A 23196-nucleotide genomic window follows, 5' to 3' on the forward strand; every position below is an offset into this window, starting at 1 on the left:
TACATTTGGCTGTCACTTTGCCGCAACGCGTCAGATCCAGATCTAATGTGGTTGGACCTTAACTGTGTATGTTTACGAGGCGACTGCACCACCGGCTTCGGTTCGAATGTTGATTTTGTGGTATGTATACCTTTCACAGGTATACGAAGGATAAACTCAATGTTCTCAAAGGCATGATTCTCGAATGATTTTTGCAGTACTTTGCATTTTCTCGAGCACACAACTGACGAGCTAGGTTATGAGCGGAACTGATTACGCTACCCAGTGTATGATGAAGCGAAGCAAGCATTGAGTTAAATTTGCATATCTGTACTGCTGTTGGATGATGATCCCGGCGTAGATTAGGCTTCGCTGAAATTTAACATATTAATTGTGGGTGAAGTGGGACTTGGGGGTTAGTGGGATCATTGACTGTGAGATAGAATCTTATCAATTTTATCTTATTTCCACTAGTGCTGGGAATATCCGGATACAAATATGTAGCTAAAGCAACACACATGTTCTATTATAGTTTATATAGCCTTTGTATGACTCGTTTGGGTTATATAGAAGTTTACTCAACATGATTCTATGAGTTTGTGTTTCTTGGGAAAGCAGATATCTAAAATCCAGATCAACTGGGAATCCGGATAACAAATAACAGGATATCCGGATTTCAGGATAGTTGAATATCCGGATATCCGAATTTTTAATAGTATCGGATAGTGTAATGACATTTGATAAGATACTTATAAATACATTGCCGGACTGATTTGAGATAAGGGCGCAACTGCTTTTGTAATGACTCCAATCCCCAATTTATCGCGAATTCATCAGAAAGCAATTACTTATGGCACCGGTCGAGTAAGCAAACCAACTGCTGGAGGATAATGTCTCAAACTTCTGCAAATTCCAATTTGATGCTGTTAAAATCAAATGCATTTAAAATATTTGTACAGTAACTATATTGATCTGTTATTTAACTGTCATAATAAGAGCATTGTCGTTTTCAGCTGCCATTGGCAGGGGTCAGTTAACTATATTCTGTATTATAGGGAGTTTTAATTGGAATTCCAAGATAATTTTTATTAAAATATTCTGTGGGGAGTTCCATGATTCCATAGAAACTTTCAACAGAGTTTTGATAAAAAATTTAACGGGATTATGAGGAGAATTCAAATGGAATCCTGAAAAAAGAAATGTGAATCTAATTTTGAAGAGGAGGCAAGTAGATGTGAGAAATTTTAGAAGATTTTTTGAAGATTGATTCGCCTTAGTGAGATTTGTTTAGCATCTAGAATTGAGATTTAGATGTGTCGTCCTCCTCGATTTTGATGTAGTTTTGATAGCAAATCAATGGAAATTTCAATATGAGGATAGCTGGAAGGGAATCATGAGAAAAATTCCATTTACTTAAAGAATGCCAAATAGAGTCTTGAATCATCACTTTACAGTATGAGCATGGTAGATTAATAGTACAAGTCAAATGGATAGTGGCATGCGATTTTTTTTTTAAATTATTATGAGTAACACTGATGATGATTCACATTGAGGTGCAATCTATAAATGTCAGTAGCTATACTCTTGACGATCGATAAGCAGTATTTTTTTTTTCATATGTCACTCAAAGCATTGCAAAGCTCTGATTTCAAAATAATTAGAGAGTAGAGGTGAAGGAGGATGTAGGAATTCAGCATTGATTATAATAACAATTTAATTTAAGATCCAATAGTTAGATTACAATTGACGCAACCCTTGGATAAAAAAGATAGTTCGATCTGCAAGAGAGAATGAGTATTTGGATTTGGAAAAGGCTTCACTCTTCGCATTGATCTGCTCGGGGTTTCTATTAAGCCAGGTTTACTCTGGGCAAGTCAATTGATCAACTCACTTGAATTCAATTGGATTGACTAGTTGAGCCTTGTTCATCTTTTTTTAAATCAAGACGGATTTCACGCCAACTCATCCAGTGGTTGGCAGCACCCTCTCAGAACCTTATGGAACTTTGTGGGTGTGGAGACTTAGCAATTTTAAGCAACTTTGCGTACTTATTTTTTTCAAAATTTATCTCGCCTAACATTTGATAAGGTTCAAAGTTTTTTGTCGATTTTTTTTTCAAATCGATATAGCTTAAAAATGACAAGCTCTACAAAAAAGTGATGTATGGCGAACTTTTAGCAAATAATCTGAAATTTTATAAAAAAATTTAAATAAAATAAAAAATCGGTTTCTACACTCTAAAAAAATATATTTAAAAATTAAAAGTCATTTTCCCAAAAATGGTACCCCTCAGATTTGCTTGATATTTTTTCTCATGAAAGGCAATATAATTACCTAACTTTTCTTCATACATCGCAAAGTGGGCGCTTTTAAGGAAAAAAAGTTGTTCGAACAACAACTTTTTCATGTTAATTTTTTTTTAGCGTGTTTCACTCAAAGTCGAATAGTAATACGCGCACAACCTTATTAAAATTCGATTAAACTTTATGGGTATACTTTTCGATAATCTGGGCGAAATCTAGCCTAACATTTGAAAAGGGTACAGAGAAGTTACCTGCAAATCGTCCAATAAGAGTTCAGAACAAAACGTTCTAATGAGGAACAGCCATCTCAGCATGGTTTGCACTTTCCTGTGATGGATTGTATTATAATATATGCATACACTCTATCCAACTTCTATAAAACCACCCTCAAATTGTTCCAAATCAACAGGTAAACTAAGTAAAAATCACTTAGTATGTTTTATTCATGAAAAGATTTCAATTCATGTATTTGTGATTAATTTAATTAGAAAAATAATCATTCATTTATTTTTATGTATTAGGTGTGTCCATTAGTTAGCAATATGCATATATGTTTATACCTCATCTCTCAAGTGAATACATATAATAGCGCAGGTAACTTAACGATTATTTAAGGCATGCCTAAAATAATCGTTAAGTTACCTGCTATATAGCAGTTATATAACAACGCAGGTAGTCACATGAGAGATATAAGGTATAAACTTAAAGCACCGCAGTCTGTTTCTACCGACATAATCTAATATTTAAGTTTGGTGATATCACAACAATGCTCATAGTTGCTGTAGTGCATAGTTGTTGAAAGTGTAGTGCTGCATAGTTGTTGAAACGAAAAAGTGTCTATATATACAACAATGGAAATTGATTATTAAAAGGGTGCAATGTAGTGCCAACATAAACAATCCCAATTGCAGCCGCAATAATTTACGTAATTTATCATCAAGTCTCATAGAGAAAATACATTCATGGGGCTTTGATCATCAATTGGATGTAACAATGCGCATTTGTGAATCGTGTCGTGGAATTTTAGTGCACAATAGGACACCTCTCCCGAAAAAGAGGCGATCGGATGGAAAAGAATCAAGCCATGCTCGGAAGTTTGAAGAGCCGCAACCATCAACAAGTCATCAGCAATCAGAACATCAGGAATTTGATGATACACTAGGTAAATAATAATAACTTTAACTGTTTCAACTGTGTGGTTTAAGGATTGTACATCGAAGATACAACTTCATTTTCAACATTTTTTTAGAGCACGAGCTGGATGAACCGCTTATCGTACAAATTTGATCGATTGGTAGGCCAACCTCGGTGAACAATCTATCAAATTTTCACGACTGTACGATATGCGGTTTATGCAGCTCGTGCTCCACAAACATGGGGAAAATTCAGATGCGGCTTCGATGTACCGTAAACGGGGATGTCTTTGATAATGAAGGTAACTTTGATAATGCAGCTAATCCAAAAAGTTATGACTTAATGCTCTTCGTATTCATTATTTTGGAAGGGAACATCGGTTTCCTATCCAAAATATTGCGTACGATGTGCCTTAAGTCATAAATTTTTGGCTTAGCTGCATTACCAAAGTTACCCCTATTATCAAAACCACCCCCGTTCATGGTACTATCACCTTAACAGCGTTATATATTAATGTGTGGTAATATTTTTTTTTCTTTTCTTTAATTTTACAGATACAGATCCATCGCTAGAATCAATCCCATCAGCGGATCAGATCCAAGGTCCATATAATGTGGAACAATTCAATTGTATAGCTTCAACCTTACAGTTATCACCAATTTCATCGAGAAGTATGAGAAGTATGAATTATCGTGTTCAAAAATCTGCAGAGATCACAAAGGCAGTGCGTAAAAATATATTTGGGATGGATTCAGACGATGTCAACAAATCAAATGATTTTGACGAAATGATCATGCAGTTAAAGGAGAAATTTAATTTGCCTTCTACGAGTACAAATGACAAATTAAAAGTGTTATCAGTGCTCCCTAAATCATGGTCAGTGAATCAAATAGTTAATGAGTTTAATGCACCCCATCATACAGTGAAACAGATGAAAAGGCTAGTCAGAGAACAAGGTATTCTTTGTAGTAAGAAAGCAAGAAGTGGTCATGGATTTAATGATACTGAAAAACAAATTGTTTTAAATTTCTTTGACAGTGATGATATTAGTAGGCCTATGCCAGGAAGTAATGATTATGTTTCTGAATATCGAAATGGATATAAAGAGCATGTTCAGAAACGTTTATTGATGATGTCTCTTAAAGAGGCTTTTATGATTTTTGAAGAGAAATACAAAAGTGTTAAAATCGGATTTACTTCGTTCACTCAGCTCCGACCAAAGCATTGCATACTGTTGGATAGTACAGGTACACATAATGTATGTGTCTGTACTATACATGAAAATGTTAAATTGATTATTAATAGTGTAAAATTTGATTCATATAAAGAAATTGCAGACAAAATACTTTGCAGTAGTCCTATTAGAACCATAGATTGTTTTTATCGTACATGTGAAGAATGCATTTCCACAGATAGTATCGTGAGGGAACTTACATCAGTATTAGAAGCAGATGATATGGAAGAAGTTTTATTTCAACAGTGGTTGACTACCGACCGTTGTAATTTGAAAACTATTATTAAACCTGCAGATGAGTTTGTTCAATATTTGACGGAAAAAGTTGAAAAGCTCATAACCCATGATTTTATTCATAAAGAGCAATCATCTTACCTAAGTAATAAAAAAAAATTCTCTTCAAAACGGTGAAATTTTAGTGATTTGCGACTTTTCTGAAAATTATTCATTTATTATTCAAAACTCAGCACAGGGGTATCATTGGAACAATAATCAAGCTACGATACATCCTTTCGAAATTTACTACATAAAAGAAAACAAGTTGGAAAATTTAAGCTTTATTATTATTTCAGAAGTATTGACCCATGATATGTACAATAGCAGTTCAATTATTTATATCAAAATTGTTAGATTTCATTAAACAATCTATTAGTTTCACAAAAATTACTTTCATGTCAGATGGAGCAGCGGCTCATTACAAAAATAAAAAGAATTTTGCCAGTTTGTGCAACTTCAAGTCCAAGTATGGATTGGAAGCAGAATGGCACTTCTTCGCAACGTCTCATGGGAAAGGCCCATGTGACGCAATTGGAGGAACTCTCAAACGAATGGCAAAGAGAGCAAGTCTTGCTCGAGATTATGGAAACACAATCACAACTCCACAAGAACTGTATGACTGGGCAGTTAAACAAACAGATACAAGCATAACAAAATTGAACTTCTGCTTCATATCAAATGATCAATACACAAAGATGTCCGATGAACTCAAGGAGCTGTTCAGTCATGTAAAAACTATACCTGGTACACAAAAATTTCATTGTTTTGTACCTATTTCTCAAAACATAATTTCTACTAAGCGATTTTCACATTCAAAGGAAACTCCGAAAAATTTCACTCTGTTTCCGATAGACTAATAATCAATGAAAAACTCAAATTATGTATGGAGAATTATAGGAAAATAAATTATGCACTAAACAAAAACACTAGAGTTTTCATTTATTAAAACACCATTCGAAATGCAGGAAAATCCTCTGTATTAGGCCCTTTCAAATGTTAGGCTAGATTTTTGTTTTAAGCACGCCCAGATTATCAAAAGGTCAAAATCTTTATGCTCATTAAGTTTCAACGGATTTTAATAAGGTTGTGCGCGTATTACTATTCGACTTTGAGTGAAACACGCTAAAAAAAAATTAACATGAAAAAGTTGTTGTTCGAACAACTTTTTTTCCTTAAAAGCGCCCACTTTGCGATGTATGAAGAAAAGTTAGGTAATTATATTGCCTTTCATGAGAAAAAATATCAAGCAAATCTGAGGGGTACCATTTTTGGGAAAATGACTTTTAATTTTTAAATATATATTTTTAGAGTGTAGAAACCAATTTTTTAATTTATTTAAATTTTTTATAAAATTTCAGATTATTTGCTAAAAGTTCGCCATACATCACTATTTTGTAGGGCTTGTCATTTTTAAGCTATATCGATTTGAAAAAAAAAATCGACAAAAAACTTTGACCCTTATCAAATGTTAGGCGAGATAAATTTTGAAAAAAATAAGTACTCAAAGTTGCTTAAAATTGCTAAATCTCCACACCCACAAAGTTTCATAAGGTTCTGAGAGGGTGCTGCCAACTCCGAAGACGAGTTGGCGTGAAATCCGTCTCAAGTCAGTTAAATATAACTAAGTTGATCAATTGACTTGCCTTGTCTAAACCCAGCTTTACGTGCATCGTAAAGTGCGATCTTTAGAAATCAGAGATAATTAATAGTACTAGTCAAATGGATAGTGGCATGCGATGGATTAAAACACGACAAACGTTCGACAACCCAGGCAAAGTCGGATATCAAAATACTATCAATATGATATCAAATCATGTTTTTGAAATCTTGTTGATAACATGTTTTGATATGCTATTTTTTAATTTCGGTTGAATTCATATTTTGATATTATTTTGATATTTATAAAAAAAATAATTAAAAACATAATTTGATGAATTGTAAAAAAAAAGCATCCACATTTATTACTGAAATCTACATTTTTTCAATTTTTTTTACGAGTCAATCAAGCATCCTGGCTGTTTTCTTTATGAACATCACAAAGATAATTATGATTTGTTCAGTTATATTTTACAACATTTATTGATATTAATCTACCTGCTCATTGAATTTTCAAATCGATGTAACTGATCGATATCGATAGAACTGATTGAAATATGGGTTTATTTTAATTTGAATAGATGAAAACTCATTGATAACATTCTTTGATTTTGAATCTTGATATAAACCAATTGATTTCAAAAGATTCAGATTACTAAATTTGATATCATGATATCAAAATAATAAGTAATTTAGTTGTTTTTTTTTGTTTTCCTATTAAAGTTATAATAACATATAGATTACTTATTATGTTTATTATTAACGAAATTACTAATATCAAAACGCATACATGGATTTGTTATCAAGAAAACATGATTTGTTATTTTTTAACATCCTTCATATACCATTTAGATCCCATTTTTATTATGATTACTGTTAACTCGACCACACGGTGGGAAAATTATGTTATCATTAACGCTTATATCAACATATCAAATGAAGTTTTCATTTTGTTTTGATTCTTTGCTCTACGAGCACTTTCCCTGGGCTTCTTCTTCTCCTTCGCATTTCAAGCTTATTGTACATCGCATATTGGCTTATTGCGTGCTCTGAACTTAGTGTTCTAGATTCACTTGCACAGTTATAAATTGAGAGCGTTCGATGCCAGTACCATTTTGCATTGATATAATTGTCATACTTCTTGCCCAGGGAAGTCGAGAAATTTTCCAACCCGAAAAATTCCTAGACCGGACCGGGAATCGAACCCAGCTACCTCCAGCATGGTCTTTCTTTGTAGCTGCGCCTTTACCGACTGAGCTAAGGGAGGCTAAGGGAGTTTTTTGTACACACAAAATCTAACGTATGACACACACTACGTTTAGCTTTACAATTAACTATAACTAAACAATAAACAAGGAGAAATTATAACTTAAGTTCAAAAGTAAAACCACGTTGTTTTAACTCACTTTACGAAACACTTCCACTGTAATCTGCGGTTCGGACGAAAGTGAAGCGAAACCGTGACCTTCAGATTAGGGAAGGTGTCCTCGGCCGAACTAAACGGAAGTTCTCTTTTCCCGCGAGCTTCTTCGAACTAGATCGGCAATGCGAGAGATTATTCTAATAGCTGGCCCTTCGTTTAAAGTCGGGTGTAGCCACAACTCCCTCTTTTCTCCACTTTTTCACCACCTTGGGAGAAATTGCACAAGGCCGCATGGCGTTACTCGCGAGGCATTATATTTTTAAAATAAATCGCCCAGTGTCGTTTTGCTACTGGCATAGTTTTTGGCGTATGGATTAGATCTACATATATCAGCCTAATTTTATTGATGGCTAATTTAATACTTTGACTATATGTTTTTAGTATTACTTCTACGTGAAGTCAACGATTTACATAGTTGAAGATGCTAATTTCAAATAACAGACTGTAGTGGTAATTTTTATACGATAGATGGAGTAGATGAAAGCATAGAGTTGATAGTTCCGTTAGAGTACGGCAGTGTGAAGATTGCATATAGATATTAGAATAGCGAGCTAGGACAACTTTTAAGGAAGGTACAAATCGGTTTTTTCATCTCTCTTTACCAAACTCCCCCTTTGGAGAGGGATGGTGAGGGGTGTCCCCCCCCCGCCACCACTGGCAAAAAGAGATGAAAACCGACCGCTCAAGTACCAACTGCGTGTTTGAAACAGTTCTACCGATTTTTTACCGCACTTCAGTTGTTATTTGAAGGAAGGCATCCAGTCGTAGGTTTGGAAATTGCAACTATTGTTTACCCCTACCACGTAGAAGTAATACTAAAAACATATAGTCAAAGTACATAACTTTGGATGGGAGCATACCATCAATTACTGTCAATGGTCGAAAGGTACAGTAGCAGCACCTACCCCACCCGTGTCCCCTCGAGATCGTCAAGTCGACGATGACAGGAGCACATATCGTGGTAGGGGTAAACAATAGTTGCAATTTCCAAACCTACGACTGGATGCCTTCCTTCAAATAACAACTGAAGTGCGGTAAAAAATCGGTAGAACTGTTTCAAACACGCAGTTGGTACTTGAGCGGTCGGTTTTCATCTCTTTTTGCCAGTGGTGGCGGGGGGGAACACCCCTCACCATCCCTCTCCAAAGAGGGAGTTTGGTAAAGAGAGATGAAAAAACCGATTTGTACCTTCCTTAAAAGTTGTCCTAGCTCGCTATTCTAATATCTATATGCAATCTTCACACTGCCGTACTCTAACGGAACTATCAACTCTATGCTTTCATCTACTCCATCTATCGTATAAAAATTACCACTACAGTCTGTTATTTGAAATTAGCATCTTCAGCTAATTTAATATTTGCGACATGGTGCGAAGGCTAGAATTGTTCAGCACTTAGAATGCCAAAAACTCATGCAAACCTAACATTTTATCAGATTTAGATTTAGTGTTACTGAAGGATTAAACTCTCTATTATCACCAAATTAATGAAATGACACATGTACCGTGTGGTGCCCGTTCATCGCTCATTATATTTAAAACGTTAGTATACTCATTTGTATAGGTGTCTAGAGAATATGTTGGCACTGTCCTTCGACATTATTATAGGAAAAAAACATTCCAATTAAAAGCTATCAAAAATGAATTTGAGGCTCATTAGTCATTGTTAACAAGGGTTCTATTCACTACTCATTCCATATTGGAAATATTTACTTTTTTACATAAATGTTTACATTTTATAATCAAATAAATGAAATAAAGATGTTTTTCGTCAAGGAAATTCAATGCAAGAGTAGAGTGGTTTTGTCTCTAATAGGTGGATTGGTTTTTATCTCCTGTGTTTCAAACAGGGTTTGTCCTCCATCTTTAATGTGTCACTTGATTTCAAAATCATAAAATTATCCAACTCATGGCAAGTAATCAAACCTCACTTAACTCATTTTTCGGTGGTAAGTTGAAAAATCGACCACTTTACACATTGTAAACCCATCTTAAGAAAAAAAAAACAAAACTGTACATGTATTTGTACTAGTCGACATGGGTTGACGAAACAAATAAATCTTAAAATCTAAGCTCTATAATATTTAAACAATTCCGCATTTTTTGTTTAACTGCTATTGTTTTTGAGACTGACAAACGAGTCTAATCATACCACAAAATTTAAATTCAATGTGCACAATTTTTGTGTACCGAGCTTGTTGATTTTTCCGGTCCCCTTCGCCCAGTGTACCTTAGTAAAAAAAAATAGCAATACATCGCAATAGTAATAAAAAGATAGCCCACTATCCGACACGTTATCGTAACGCACATGACTTTCGATGCAATATTTCACCCAAGCCTTATTTACCTGTAGCAAATTAGTTCTATTTAAAACTACCGACCACACCATTCTTTTCAAGCGTAGTCAACAATTAGATGTGTCAGCATGGCAAGCGGAATAATAACAGTGCTACTAGCAGTTGGTAACCATAAATCATTAGAGGACGTAGAGAAGAAATTCGATAGCTTTAGCTATAACTACCTGTACGGAAATTCAACTGGATACGTTCCCGATACGGTGGTTTTCGATCATAAGTATGATTTCATCGTTGTGGGAGCCGGAACGGGCGGTTGCGTTATGGCCAATCGGTTAAGTGAAAATCCAAACTGGAGCGTTTTGCTTCTGGAAGCTGGTAGAGAAGAAAATCTGTTGCTTACTGTTCCGATGACAGCTCCACTGAATATGAAAACTGGTAAGTATTTAATCAGTGAAAAGTCACACTTATGTTCCAACATTTGTCTTGCCAGACTACAACTGGAACTACCACCCCGAACCGATAGCAACGGCATGCACGGGTCTACCGAATGGGACGTGCCCATGGCCAAGAGGTCGTGGACTCGGAGGATCGAGCTTGTTAAATTTTATGGTCTACACTCGCGGTCATCAGCTCGACTACGATGACTGGGCAGCGGCAGGAAACTACGGTTGGAGCTACGATGACGTTTTGCCGTACTTCAAGAAAGGTGAAGAAAGCTATATCAAAATTTCACAAAATCCCTTTCAATCACCGTTACTGATCAAATTTTATAATGCAATGGAGGATTTCGGGTATCGAAAAATTGATCCCAACGAGGGCAACCAACTGGGGTTCTACAGACTCCGATCGACCATAAGCGATGGTCAGCGGTACAGTGCCGCCCGAGATTATTTACATCCTGTTAAAGATCGACCAAACTTGCACATATCTGTGGAATCGCGTGTAACCAGAATTCTTATCGACCCTGCAACAAAAACTGCTTATGGAGTAGAGTTTATGAAGCATGGTATTCTGCATAAAGTTCTAGCTAGAAAAGAAGTTATCCTGTGTGCTGGAGCAATAGTTTCGCCTCAACTGCTGATGTTATCCGGAATTGGACCAAAACAACACCTCGAAACCTTCAACATTCCGGTCATTCAATCTCTTGATGTCGGGTACAACCTGCATGATCACTGTTCTTACACCGAACTCAACTTTTGTCTCAACCAAACTGTTACCATGGTCCGAAACAAATCAACCGCCGACCTGTTCGACGAATACATTACCAACCATACCGGTCCATTCTCGATACCAGCACGTTTTGAATCGATCGCATTCTTAAAAACACCTCACTCGGACCTTCCCGCTGAACAACCCGACATTGAAATCCTCCTCGTTTCGACCTACCTGAATGGAGAAAATCACGATGTCGGTTTTCAGTTACTCGGACTACCCCAGATCCTAAACGGTAGCATCGTCATTAACTTTCCAGGACACGACAAGTTCAGTCTTTTCCCTATAATCATGCGCCCAAAAAGCCGAGGTAGAATTTCACTTAAAAGTTCCAACCCATTTGTGGATCCACTAATGGAACCAAACTATCTGAGCAACCAATACGATATCAGCACGCTAATCGACGGTATGAAAATCGCAATCCAACTAGCTGAATCGCAGAACTTTGCCGAATATGGAGCCACGCTGGATCCAACTCCACTGCCGGCATGCGATCACTTACCATTCCGCAGTGATCAATATTGGAGATGTGCCATCCGAGTAATGGGCAAAAACATTCATCATCAGGCCGGAACATGCAAAATGGGACCGGCAAGTGATTCAACGGCTGTGGTCAATCCAGAACTTCAAGTCCATGGCATTAGGAACATGCGCGTGGTTGATACTTCCATAATGCCAATACCGATAGCTGGACACACTAATGGGGTGACGTTTATGATTGCTGAAAAGGCAGCCGATATGGTCAAGCGGCATTGGGCACGTAGAGGGTTTAAGTGAATGCAGTTTATTTTTGTTAGACCTGTGCGCCGGTCAGTCCATCGGTGGCGGCGGTGTAGAAGCTGTTTTAGCCTCGGTGGCGGCGGCGGCGTCGTTCATTTTGCTGGCCATAAAAAATATTGCATTTTCAACTTGAATCCAAGTAAGGTAACATAAATGAAAAAAAAAATATTGTGCTGGTGTTTGGGACATGCTATCGACAACGCCTTCCTATCTTTTCGGAACAGTATCGAAATTAATTATATGGTTGGTTGGATGAATGCTCGATCCTTGTGCAGCAATTCCGTAGAGAAAAGTTAGAATGGATCTTGTTAATTTCTTATCGAAAAATATGTTTGTCCTATGATTGCTTTTTCTGCTTTTGCTGTATTTAAGTTGCTGTAAGAAAATAATACAGGAATCCCCGATTTACACTGCCATTTCTCCGCAATCTTTCAACCAATTGGGCTGATTTTTTGTATGTAATTGACACTCATAAGAAACAGCTCAATTCGTTGAAAAACTGTTGAGAAATGGCGGTGGGTAGACGGCATGACCCATCGCGCAAATCGGGGATTCCTGTATTATTTTCTTACAGAAACTTACAGCAAAAGCAAAAACAACACGGGAAAAAAAACCTTAAAATTAGATGCACATGTATGTATTGCACCATAAGAGTAGCCCCTTCCGTGTTAGGGTGGTCCAAAAATCAGCATTTTTCCAAATTGTTATTTTCCAATAACTTCACAAATCCATAACTTTTAAACCCCTAAAACGATTGTTTGGATCCAAGGTCAAATGAAATATTATTAAATATTGTTTCGAGGAAAAACATGGATATGAACTTTAATCGTGGTTTTAAATTAAAATGATTGATTATAGTCGAGTTTCATGATTTTCATGGTCTCGGGACTAAAGGCACTATTGTATGTAATATTTTTTCTTGATAATTCGGTGTAAAAACAACAAAACAAAAATTCAACGATGTATGTTTTTTTTTATTTCGTTTACTGAGCTACAATTTTTCAATAGTATTTTTTTAGTTTTCGCTCGTAAGTTGCTGTTAAAAACTTAATATTTTTCAAATTTTCAAGAAAAAATATAACATTCAATCGTGTCTTTCGTACTGAAACCAGGGGTTTCCGAGAACGTATTTCATAATTACCATAATGGTTCAACAAACTTTTTCTATCAAAGAAAGATATTGTTTTGATTTTCTTATGCGTCTTAAAGCGTAATATGCTTGTTTCATATTCCAATTTGGTGCAATTTGCGATGAATACTTATTTAGAAGGCTTTAATTTTCATCGTCGGCGTATTAAAAATTATAAAGAACGTGTCAAAAATGATCACAGCGGGGCGCTGACTCAAAAACATCGGCGGCGGCGGCGGCATGTGAAAAAGTGTCGGTGGCGTTGGCGTGGCGCGGTGGCGCACAGGTCTTTTGTTTTGTAAATACGAGATTACAACTTAATGGAATAAAAAATGACTGTTTGTTGAATTTAATTTGACCGTGTAAGTATAACCTACTCACTCTTTAATGATGACGTCTTTGTTAGTTGGTCTAAGGTCTGTATCCACAATAATCCGGCCACATCAAAACTTAAATAAAACACAAATTTCGCATTATATTTCAATTGTACGTGTTTATTTCAGATTCATGGGATATGATTTAAAAATTCATGAAGTCAAAACGTAGTTATTCGGTATTTGCATAAAAATTTCGAACTTTGCGCTTAACTCCATCCATTAGGGTTTGTGGTGGCCGTCTTTGTCCAAATTTGTTGGAAGTGTTTTGTATCTTTGATTCCTTGTTTCTTTCCACTTGATTTCCTTCTTACCACTCCATCGCAGTTTTAGCATAATGACATGATGCCAAATCGGGCCGGAACAAAGGGTTTTCTTTGTGGTCTGCAGGCACTCTTTCTAGTAAATCTCCATGTTAGTCGTGCCTGTAGTGACGAAACATTTACCTTTTCGGTCACATGTGCAAATTGCTTGCAAAATAAGGTATTTTTTGGGAAATTTCGATGCAGGACGTAGACTGAAATACTCAGCTGTAGCATTTTTGGCCATAGCAGAATAGAAAGCCAGCCGAGTACGCATTTGGATTTCAACGTTAGCAGCTCAGGCTCTTGCCGTGCTCTGTGTGTGCATTTTTTCTTCCCTTTGCGCACGCGCGTTTGTTTTTTGTCGCTGGAGTTGTCGGTTCTGATTTCGGTGTTGGTCACGAGTTGATTTGGCCGGTGAGGAGCTGGCACGGCGTCTTACAGACTATGTACTGGCGAACTGATACCGTTGTGATCCGTATGATTGGTGATGGAAAGTGGATGCAGTCCTTTTTTTCTCTACTGAGCAGGGGTTGAAACAGTTGACGTTTTTTACTACACTCGCTTCGTTGTCGTGCGCGACAGTCTGTTTGTATTCGAACACTCATGCTCTACCGTCGTCTCTCTCACACAACACGAGTGGTAGAATAACATTCGAGCTAAAAGAAAATTATCAAAATAGCTATCATATGACATGTGTGATATCGTTGTAATTCCTCAATTTGATGTAAATCAAACCATTTTTGATCAGAAATATTATTACTAGGACATCATTGCTTGCTATTTTCAGAATTCACACAAGCACACCATCAGCAGCTCTTATTATGAGAAAAACAAAATACATACATTCGTGACGGTCTTCGGCGACAGTGTCGTATGACAGAGCCTGTCATACGACATTTTAGTTTGGTACTGTACTATGATAGCTTGTTTTGCAAGTGTCAAATATCACAGAAAATGTGTCAACTACCGTGACCGCTTACAAGACTGCTACTGAGATCCCTTTGGTGCAGCTAGAGTGTGTGTTCATGATTGATGGGACTTACTTGACTTAAAATGATCTTTATGTCTTGTATTTATGTAGTTCACATGTATGACTTATCAAGGGACACAGATTATCAAATACCATCCTCAGCACTCTAAGTTATTTGTGGGGGGTTTACGCTGCTGTGTGAGGAACGAAAGGCGAGAGTGCTGTTTTTAACACCGGTTGAAAAAGTAGCAGCAGCATATCTATGGGAGCTCTTCGAAATTATTGTGATATCATGGATTCCTCTGCAACATATCGGGTGAGATCTTTCCTTTATTTTTCTCTTAACTGTCATCCCATTATGGGATGGTCCACCAGGGCACCCGATTGAAGCAAAATGGATGGGGAGAGTGGAAATGCCTACTCCCTGTCTTTAACATTTCGTGAAAAGAGGGCGGGCTCTTCTTCCCACTCATTGGGACATCCTCTTGTTGGATAGCCTGTTTTTTGACCGATTGTATGATCCTGTTGGCGGAAGGAGATTCTCATCAATCCCGTGAATGCACGTGAGCGATGTTGCCTACGGATTCACCGAAACCGTTTTTGGTCCTTCATACAATGGCAGCTTGAATACAATTAGAGGTTATTAAACTTGGTAAAGTCGAACAGCGAGGATAGTCGACAGTTATCTGTCAGTGCTACAGTGAGTGGTAGTTCCATATCATATCAATAGAAAGTCAGCCCTGGAAGCTGCTTGAAATCCTCCAAGACATAAGTTTCATCGTCCATAATAACGCATGAAAACTTCATCAAATATTCGCAGTACAAACATAGAGGTAACTCTAAGACCAGAAGGTCCCGAAGAAACGAGCTCAACTTTTTGGCTCAGCTCTGGTACTATATTCGGTTCCAAGCTAATCAATTCACCCCTCGAAACATAGGAAAATCCACTAACCCCTCATTTTATCTGTCAAACTTTCATAGCGAATCAAAACAAACATTGTGTAGTAGTAGAATTTCGACTAGAATGGGATACGTTAATTGTTTGCTTGGGACCAATAGGCTAGTCAAGTAGTGAGCCAATTTGAAATCGTTAGTTTTGTATTGATTGTTGGTACAAACGTCGAACCCGTGACTTTGCTGTCAAATTCTGTTTGTCGTCGTGATTTGGAACTGTTTTTACTTAATACGACTTCAGTCCTAAACGATGTTTTGAGTTTTGGACAAAACCAGATGACATTCCTATTTTACGAGCCACCGTTCGAACAGAGCGATTCGGGTTTTCCTTCAATATCCTCTTCACTTTTCGGTCTATGACTGGATCAGCACGTCCAATGTTTTTATCACTTCTTGGTTTCCTCTCGACTGTCAAACGTTCCGAAAATGATTTGAGCACACCATGAACAGTGGATTTAGGCTAATCCAATTTTTTGCAAGTTCCCGTATTGACAAGTCAGGATTTGCATTACGTCCGTACAAAATCCGCTCGCGCACGTGTTTTTCATTCGTCGCCATCTTGAACACTGAACATGGAATGTAAACACCAATCATAGTATTTTCCATCAATGACTCCCAGCTATATCACAGAGAAAATTTTCACTCCTACGTGCAAAAGTTACAGTGATTTGAAGGTTTGCGGATTAATGTGGATACAGACCGTATTTTAAAATTATTTTTTTCCATAGACACTTCGTACACAGGTATATCCAAAATGGATAACGATTGTCGGACTAAGACTGTGATACAGAAGCCAGGGTCAATCTAGGGTAAGAGAGAAGCGGATTCAAAACAAACTGCCATGGATACCTAAAGCCTAGGCATTTTGTGTGTTCGTGAGATTGTGCTTGGAGATCTTATCTTTTTTAAACAAAAATAAACTAAATTTGAGTTGACTTCTTTTTTAAGCGTTTCACCCTTTATTTGAAAATATCATCAAAGGTTTCTAAATATTAAGGAAAAATACTAATATATGCTTGTTGTGCTGAACAATGATTTTCCTACGGGTACTTTTGAGTTCAACTTGATATTTTGAAACATTCAGCCAAGGTGTCCCACCGAAGGGGGAATTCAAGGCGCGACCAACCAACATAACCATCGGGTAAGGGAAGTCTACCCGATGACTATGTAGATTTAAATGGACGAGCTTTGACTTTCGAGATATCATCAAGAGAAGTCATTGTTTACAAAAATTGTTACGCCCAAATTCCAGATCTATCTAGAGCTGGTTTCGAACGACAACAAGCCATAAGCAACGATGGTTTGTTGGTGTTTGGAACCAAATTCACATATGGAAAATCAATGAGCGTAGACAGGTGAGCCCCAGTAAGTTTGTCATCTCTTTCGTTCTCCGGCTGATTAAATGGATGGTGGAGTTTGACGTCACACTCCTTAAACCGTTTGATCACCGGGAGAACGAAAGAGATGCCAACTTCATTGATCCTTACATATTTAAATCTCATTGATGGATGTTGAGTAGGCCAATTTGACACGCATATCACTCCTGGTCCCACACCTTGATTTAGCGTCAGATTATCCGCTTTATTAGCATGCTGCGGATGTTAGTTGCATTGCATTGTTTTGCCTGTAATGTCTCTTTTTTTTCATTCGTGTTGTTTTCAAAAAACAATATGTCATGATTACCTGAGATTGGTCAATGATTTAAATATTTACACGTCTTGCATTGAAGAATTAAGATAGACGCTGCTCGATTGGCTCTGGCTTTGACAGTTCGTTTGGCTCAAAACCAGCCAGTCCGCATCTCTCTTACCCTAGACCCTCTCTAGTCATCACTGATGTAGCAAAACGTGGAAGAGATTCTACAGTCGAATCTTCTCTTCAAGGACTTTTTCAAGTCTGATTGATACTAGACCGTGCATTTCGGAGGTAGGCGAGGCTGCCCGATGCCATCGCCACCGGATGTTCCAAATTAAACCAGAAACAACGTGAGGCTACAGCCAAGGCAGACAAGTTGCTGATCAAACAGGGTCCCGATAAATGGGCAGACCTCCGAGGCAAGTACGATCCAGACAACAGCTTCGCCGATAAGTGAGGATGCCGCAAGTTTGGAATCACGATTCACAACACAATGAACGATCACGGCTGGAAAATTATTTTGCATTATCCTTTACTAGTATTTTATCGGCTATTAAATAAAAAAATCATTAAAGTTTTCCTCTAATTACGCCCGGATGTACATTCGCTGGCATAACGATGGTCATTTTATTTGCTTCTAAATGTTACTTAGCTTGAAATGAAGATTTTTTGGACTTACCTTCAGATATCATTGAGTTTACCTTGGAATCTTGAGGACTTCCACTTCACTTCTGGAAAACTCTCAAGTTCCCATTACTATCATTGGAATCCACACCCACCAAAACCGTACAATTTTCGATTATAATTTGGGTATGCCTTAAACTACCTGCCAAAAATAAAACTTCTACTTATTCATCAAGTTTCTGCCCCGTAATTATTATCCAACCAAAAACAAAATGCATTCACTTAAACCCTCTAAGTGCCCAATGCCGCTTGACCATATCGGCCGCCTTTTCAGCAATCATAAACATTACCCCATTATTGTGTCCAGCTATCGGCAATGGCATTATGGAAGTATCAACCACGCGCATGTTCCTAATGCCATGGACCTGAAGTTCTGGATTGACCACAGCCGTCGAATCACTTGCCGGTCCCATTTTGCATGTTCCGGCCTGATGATGAATGTTTCTGCCCATTACTCGGATGGCACATCTCCAGTATTGATCACTGCGGAATGGTAAGTGATCGCATGCCGGCAGTGGAGTTGGATCCAGCGTGGCTCCATATTCGGCAAAGTTCTGCGATTCAGCTAGTTGGATTGCGATTTTCATACCGTTGATTAGCGTGCTGATATCGTATTGGTTGCTCAGATAGTTTGGTTCCATTAGCGGATCCACAAATGGGTTGGAACTTTTAAGCGAAATTTTGCCGCGACTTTTTGGGCGCAAGATTATAGGGACTAGACTAAACTTGTCATTTCGTGGATAATTAACAATCACACTATCGTTTATGACCTGAGGAATTCCCAGTAGTTGAAAGCCGACATCATGGTTTTCTCCATTCAGGTAGCACGAAGGAAGAACGATCTCAATGTCAGGATATTCGACGGGAAGGTCCGAGTGAGGTGTTTTCAAGAAGGCAATTGATTCCAACCGTACTGGAATAGAAAATGGACCGGTATGGTTGGTAATGTATTCGTCGAACAGGTCGGCGGTTGATTTATTTCGGACCATGGTGACAGTTTGGTTGAGACAGAAGTGGAGTTCGGTGTAACAACAGTGATCATGCAGGTTGTAACCAACATCAAGTGAATGAATAACTGAAATGTTGAAGGTTTCGAGGTGTTGTTTTGGTCCAATCCCGGATAACATGAGCAGTTGAGGTGAAGCTATTGCACCAGCACAAAGGATAACTTCTTTTCCAGCTAGAACCTTGTGCAGGATACCATGCTTCATAAACTCAACACCGTAGGCAGTTTTTGTTGCCGGGTCGATAAGAATTCTGGTTACACGCGCTTCCACAGATATGTGCAAGTTTGGTCGATCTTTAACAGGATGCAAATAATCTCGGGCGGCACTGTATCGCTGTCCGTTGCTTGTAGTCGATCGGAGTCTGTAAAACCCTAGTTGGTTTCCATCGTTGGGATCAATTTCACGATACCCGAAATCCTCCATTGCATGATTGAATTTCTTGAGCAAAGGTGTTTGAAAGGGATTTTGTGAAATTTTGATATAGCTTTCTTCACCTTTCTTGAAGTACGGCAAAACGTCATCGTAGCTCCAACCGTAGTTTCCTGCCGCTGCCCAGTCATCGTAGTCGAGCTGATGACCGCGAGTGTAGATCATATAGTTTAATAAGCTCGATCCCCCGAGCCCACGACCTCTTGGCCAAGGGCACGTCCCATTCGGTAGACCCGTGCATGCCGTTGCTATCGGTTCGGGTTGGTAGTTCCAGTTGTAGTCTGGCAAGACAAATGTTGGAACATAAGTGTGATTTTTCACTGATTAAATACTTACCAGTGTTCACATTCAGTGGAGCTGTCATCGGAACAGTAAGCAACAGGTTTTCTTCTCTTCCAGCTTCTAGAAGCAAAACGCTCCAGTTTGAATTTTCACTTAACCGATTGGCCATTACACAACCGCCCGTTCCGGCGCCAACCACTATAAAGTCATATTTTTCATCGAAAATCACCGTATCGGGAACGTATCCAGATGAATTTTCATACAGGTAGTTATAGCTAAAGCTATCGAATGCATTCTCTGCATCGCTGAGAGGTGCATGATTACTGATTGCAAGTAATACCGGCAATATTCCGTTGGACATACTGACTCGTCTTGTCGGAGACTGAAATTGGATAGAAATGGCAGTCTAACTTCGTATCCAAAATAAAGCTTATTATTAAGGAATGAAATATTGCATCGAAAGTCATGTCTGTTACGATAACGTGTCAGATAGTGGGCTGTGTGTTTTCATCTGATGTCGTGCATTGCTTGACCTGTTGCCAGATTATGCTGGATGTCTGAATAAATTTGTGTCGAAACACGTTTTGGGGTTCAATCAAAAGTGTTTGTTACTTCATACGTGAAGTTTACGATTACAGAGTTGGGTGGAAATGCTACACTAATATCGTCATGAAGTGTTATAATTTATTAGCTCGAGCAAGTTCTGAAGAGGTTAGATTGATAGTTCCGTTAGAGTATGCCAGTGTGAAAATTGAGTGAAGGCCCATTAATGCGGCAATACTAATCAAATGCGCACTCCTTCGCCTAGCTCACTTGATCCACATCCAACCTTCAAATCCACAGGGAAAAGGGTGCGCGTTGGGCGTGCGGCAATGGAATAGTTTAGCGAATAGCGATGTTTATCACTACCAAAAGCCCCACGTAGCCGAAAGCGTTTCCAGGCGATGGTGTGCTATAATGCAACTCTTCTTTACTTCACTATACAATTTGAATAATGAAACTACACACTTAGTTTTTTCTACCGAGCTCGGCTGTGCAAATCTCGGTAAAAAAAACGTTCTACTGAGATCTCAGCAAACATATCATTTGTTTGCAAAGATTCAGCTAAGCATTATCTGAGACTCAGCAATCAAATGTCACTTTTGCTGAGATCTCAGTGAAACTTATTTTTGACGAGATTTGCACAGCCGAGCTCGGTAGAAAAAAACTAAGTGTGTAGGATGTCATAAGGACAAGGTTTGTCAGGTCCACGAATTTGCATTTTCGCATTCTGAAAGTATAACTAGATACGATTCGAAATGGTTAATCAAATAGTACAAGAAAATGCTTCCGCGAACCATGCCCTTAAAATTGGTTCACGTTGGAAATTAGTATATATAGGAAGGTCATGCGGTGATCTATAGGGGAAAATGAACACACTTGATCCTCCCCTAATTTCACGAATTCCAGAAAGGATTTTCGGGCATTTCGTAGTTGCTACTTCGTGTCCAGACCTAACGAAATTTGCACAAAGAACCATACGAATGGGGCTTGGCATTAGCAATCCAATATCAATGTGCAAAATCTGGTTTATCAATACTTTCTAGGTCAATAACGACGCCGGCCACACCCTTATAATCATCGGGGAAAAAAGGATTATTAGAGCGACACTCGTTGCTACTAGAGACCGAGAACACCTATGCATCTCCACGGTTGTCACGAGAAGGACGATTTTGTTAGTAGGAAGGGCGAATTAGAACTAGATTTAAGTGATGTGATTTTTTAAAGCATGGTTAGCAAATGATGCAACCCAATCAACTCAGTAATTTTAAGGGGAGTTTGGGTTCTAAACCACGATATTCTGCTCAGTAAACAAAAACAGTCGCTCTAAGACAACCGGCACGGCACGTTTGTTCATGCCCAAATAAAAGAAGCGATTCAAATGAAATGACGCTCTTGAAAGCAGTTAACCTTCTGTTGATAGTAGTGGGAAGCAGCGGGATTTTAGTTAGTTTAAATGATCTTTATTTTAGTTTAACTTGGACGATTACCATATAAATTTTTTACTAAGTGATTTAATTGCTTTCTTCATCTTTAGGTATGGGCAAAATTCAAAATTTGTTTTACAGAATTAGTCCTAGACTTAGTACACGGTCGACCACCTTGGTGGGATTGGTTTGTTTTGTTTTTAGAATTTGAAGAGAAACTACTTAATACTACTATTTACAGCTTAAAACTAACCTACTCTACTATATACACTTAACCTACTATGTACAAATTGCTTATTAAAGCATGTTCAGAAAGATTGCATTTTTGAATAAATTTAGTTGTCATATCATCAATTTTGGAATCTACTTTGGGAATTTCTGCCTCTTGATGGAGGTCTGCTATTCTTGTGTCGAATGGACGATCTAGGATCATCCTCAACACTCTATTCTGTGCAACCTGGATTTTGTTCCTGTGGGTCTGAGCGCACGATTCCCACACCGGGGCGGCATAGAAGATCGCGGGGGCTATGATCTGTTTGTAAACAGCCAGTTTGTTTTGCCTTGAGAGGCGGGATCTGCGGCAAATGAGCGGATACAAACACCTAACCAAGGCGGAGCACTTAACTAGGGTTTTCTCTATGTGCGAGCGGAACAGGAGCTTCTCATCGAACAACATCCCGAGATAAGTAACATCAGTGGACCACTCGACCCTTGTACCATCCATTATTACGGTACAGGAGGGAGACGGTTTAAGTTTTAATGATTGTCTGTGAAGGAACATGATCGCTTGGGTTTTCGAGGCGTTGATTTTGATTTTCCACGTGGTGGCATAATCAGTAAAGGTGTCAAGGCATCGTTGGAGCTTGTTCGTAATTTCACGAGGCATCCTACCCTTGACGGCTATCGCGGTGTCATCTGCAAACAGAAAGAACACGCAACCGTCTCCTAGAGGAGGGATGTCCGACGTGTAGATGCTGTAAAGCAGTGGTCCCAGCAGACTCCCTTGCGGAACACCTGCTGGGATCGGAAATTGTCCCGAAAGGGAACTATTCAACGACACCCTGAACGACCTTTGCTGGAGATAGCTACGGGTGATTTTCACAAGGTATGGTGGAAAGTTGGAGTTACAAAGCTTGTATATAAGTCCGTCGTGCCAGACATTGTCAAACGCCTTTTCGACGTCTAACAAGGCCACGCGGGATTTTAGTTGGCAGCACCTTTCCTTTAC

At 38.3% G+C, this 23196-nt stretch overlaps 2 protein-coding genes across 2 annotated transcripts; one reads left to right on the top strand and one right to left on the bottom strand.

Annotated features, from left to right (window-relative positions):
* Positions 1 to 11296: 11296 nt before the first annotated feature.
* On the top strand, positions 11297 to 12229 carry LOC135697998 (glucose dehydrogenase [FAD, quinone]-like). The gene has a single exon (XM_065217863.1). The coding sequence runs from the start codon at positions 11321 to 11323 to the stop codon at positions 12227 to 12229; it is 909 nt and encodes a 302-aa protein (XP_065073935.1). The 5' UTR covers positions 11297 to 11320.
* Positions 12230 to 18501: 6272 nt separating this feature from the next.
* Positions 18502 to 19410, bottom strand: LOC135697999 (glucose dehydrogenase [FAD, quinone]-like). Its single transcript, XM_065217864.1, has one exon. The coding sequence runs from the start codon at positions 19408 to 19410 to the stop codon at positions 18502 to 18504; it is 909 nt and encodes a 302-aa protein (XP_065073936.1).
* Between the last annotated feature and the right edge of the window lie 3786 nt (positions 19411 to 23196).

This window comes from Ochlerotatus camptorhynchus, unplaced genomic scaffold (genome assembly GCF_037179485.1).
Source record: "Ochlerotatus camptorhynchus isolate MF236.1 unplaced genomic scaffold, CSIRO-AGI_Acam_v1.1 ptg000081l, whole genome shotgun sequence".
Taxonomy (NCBI): Eukaryota; Metazoa; Arthropoda; class Insecta; order Diptera; family Culicidae; genus Ochlerotatus; species Ochlerotatus camptorhynchus.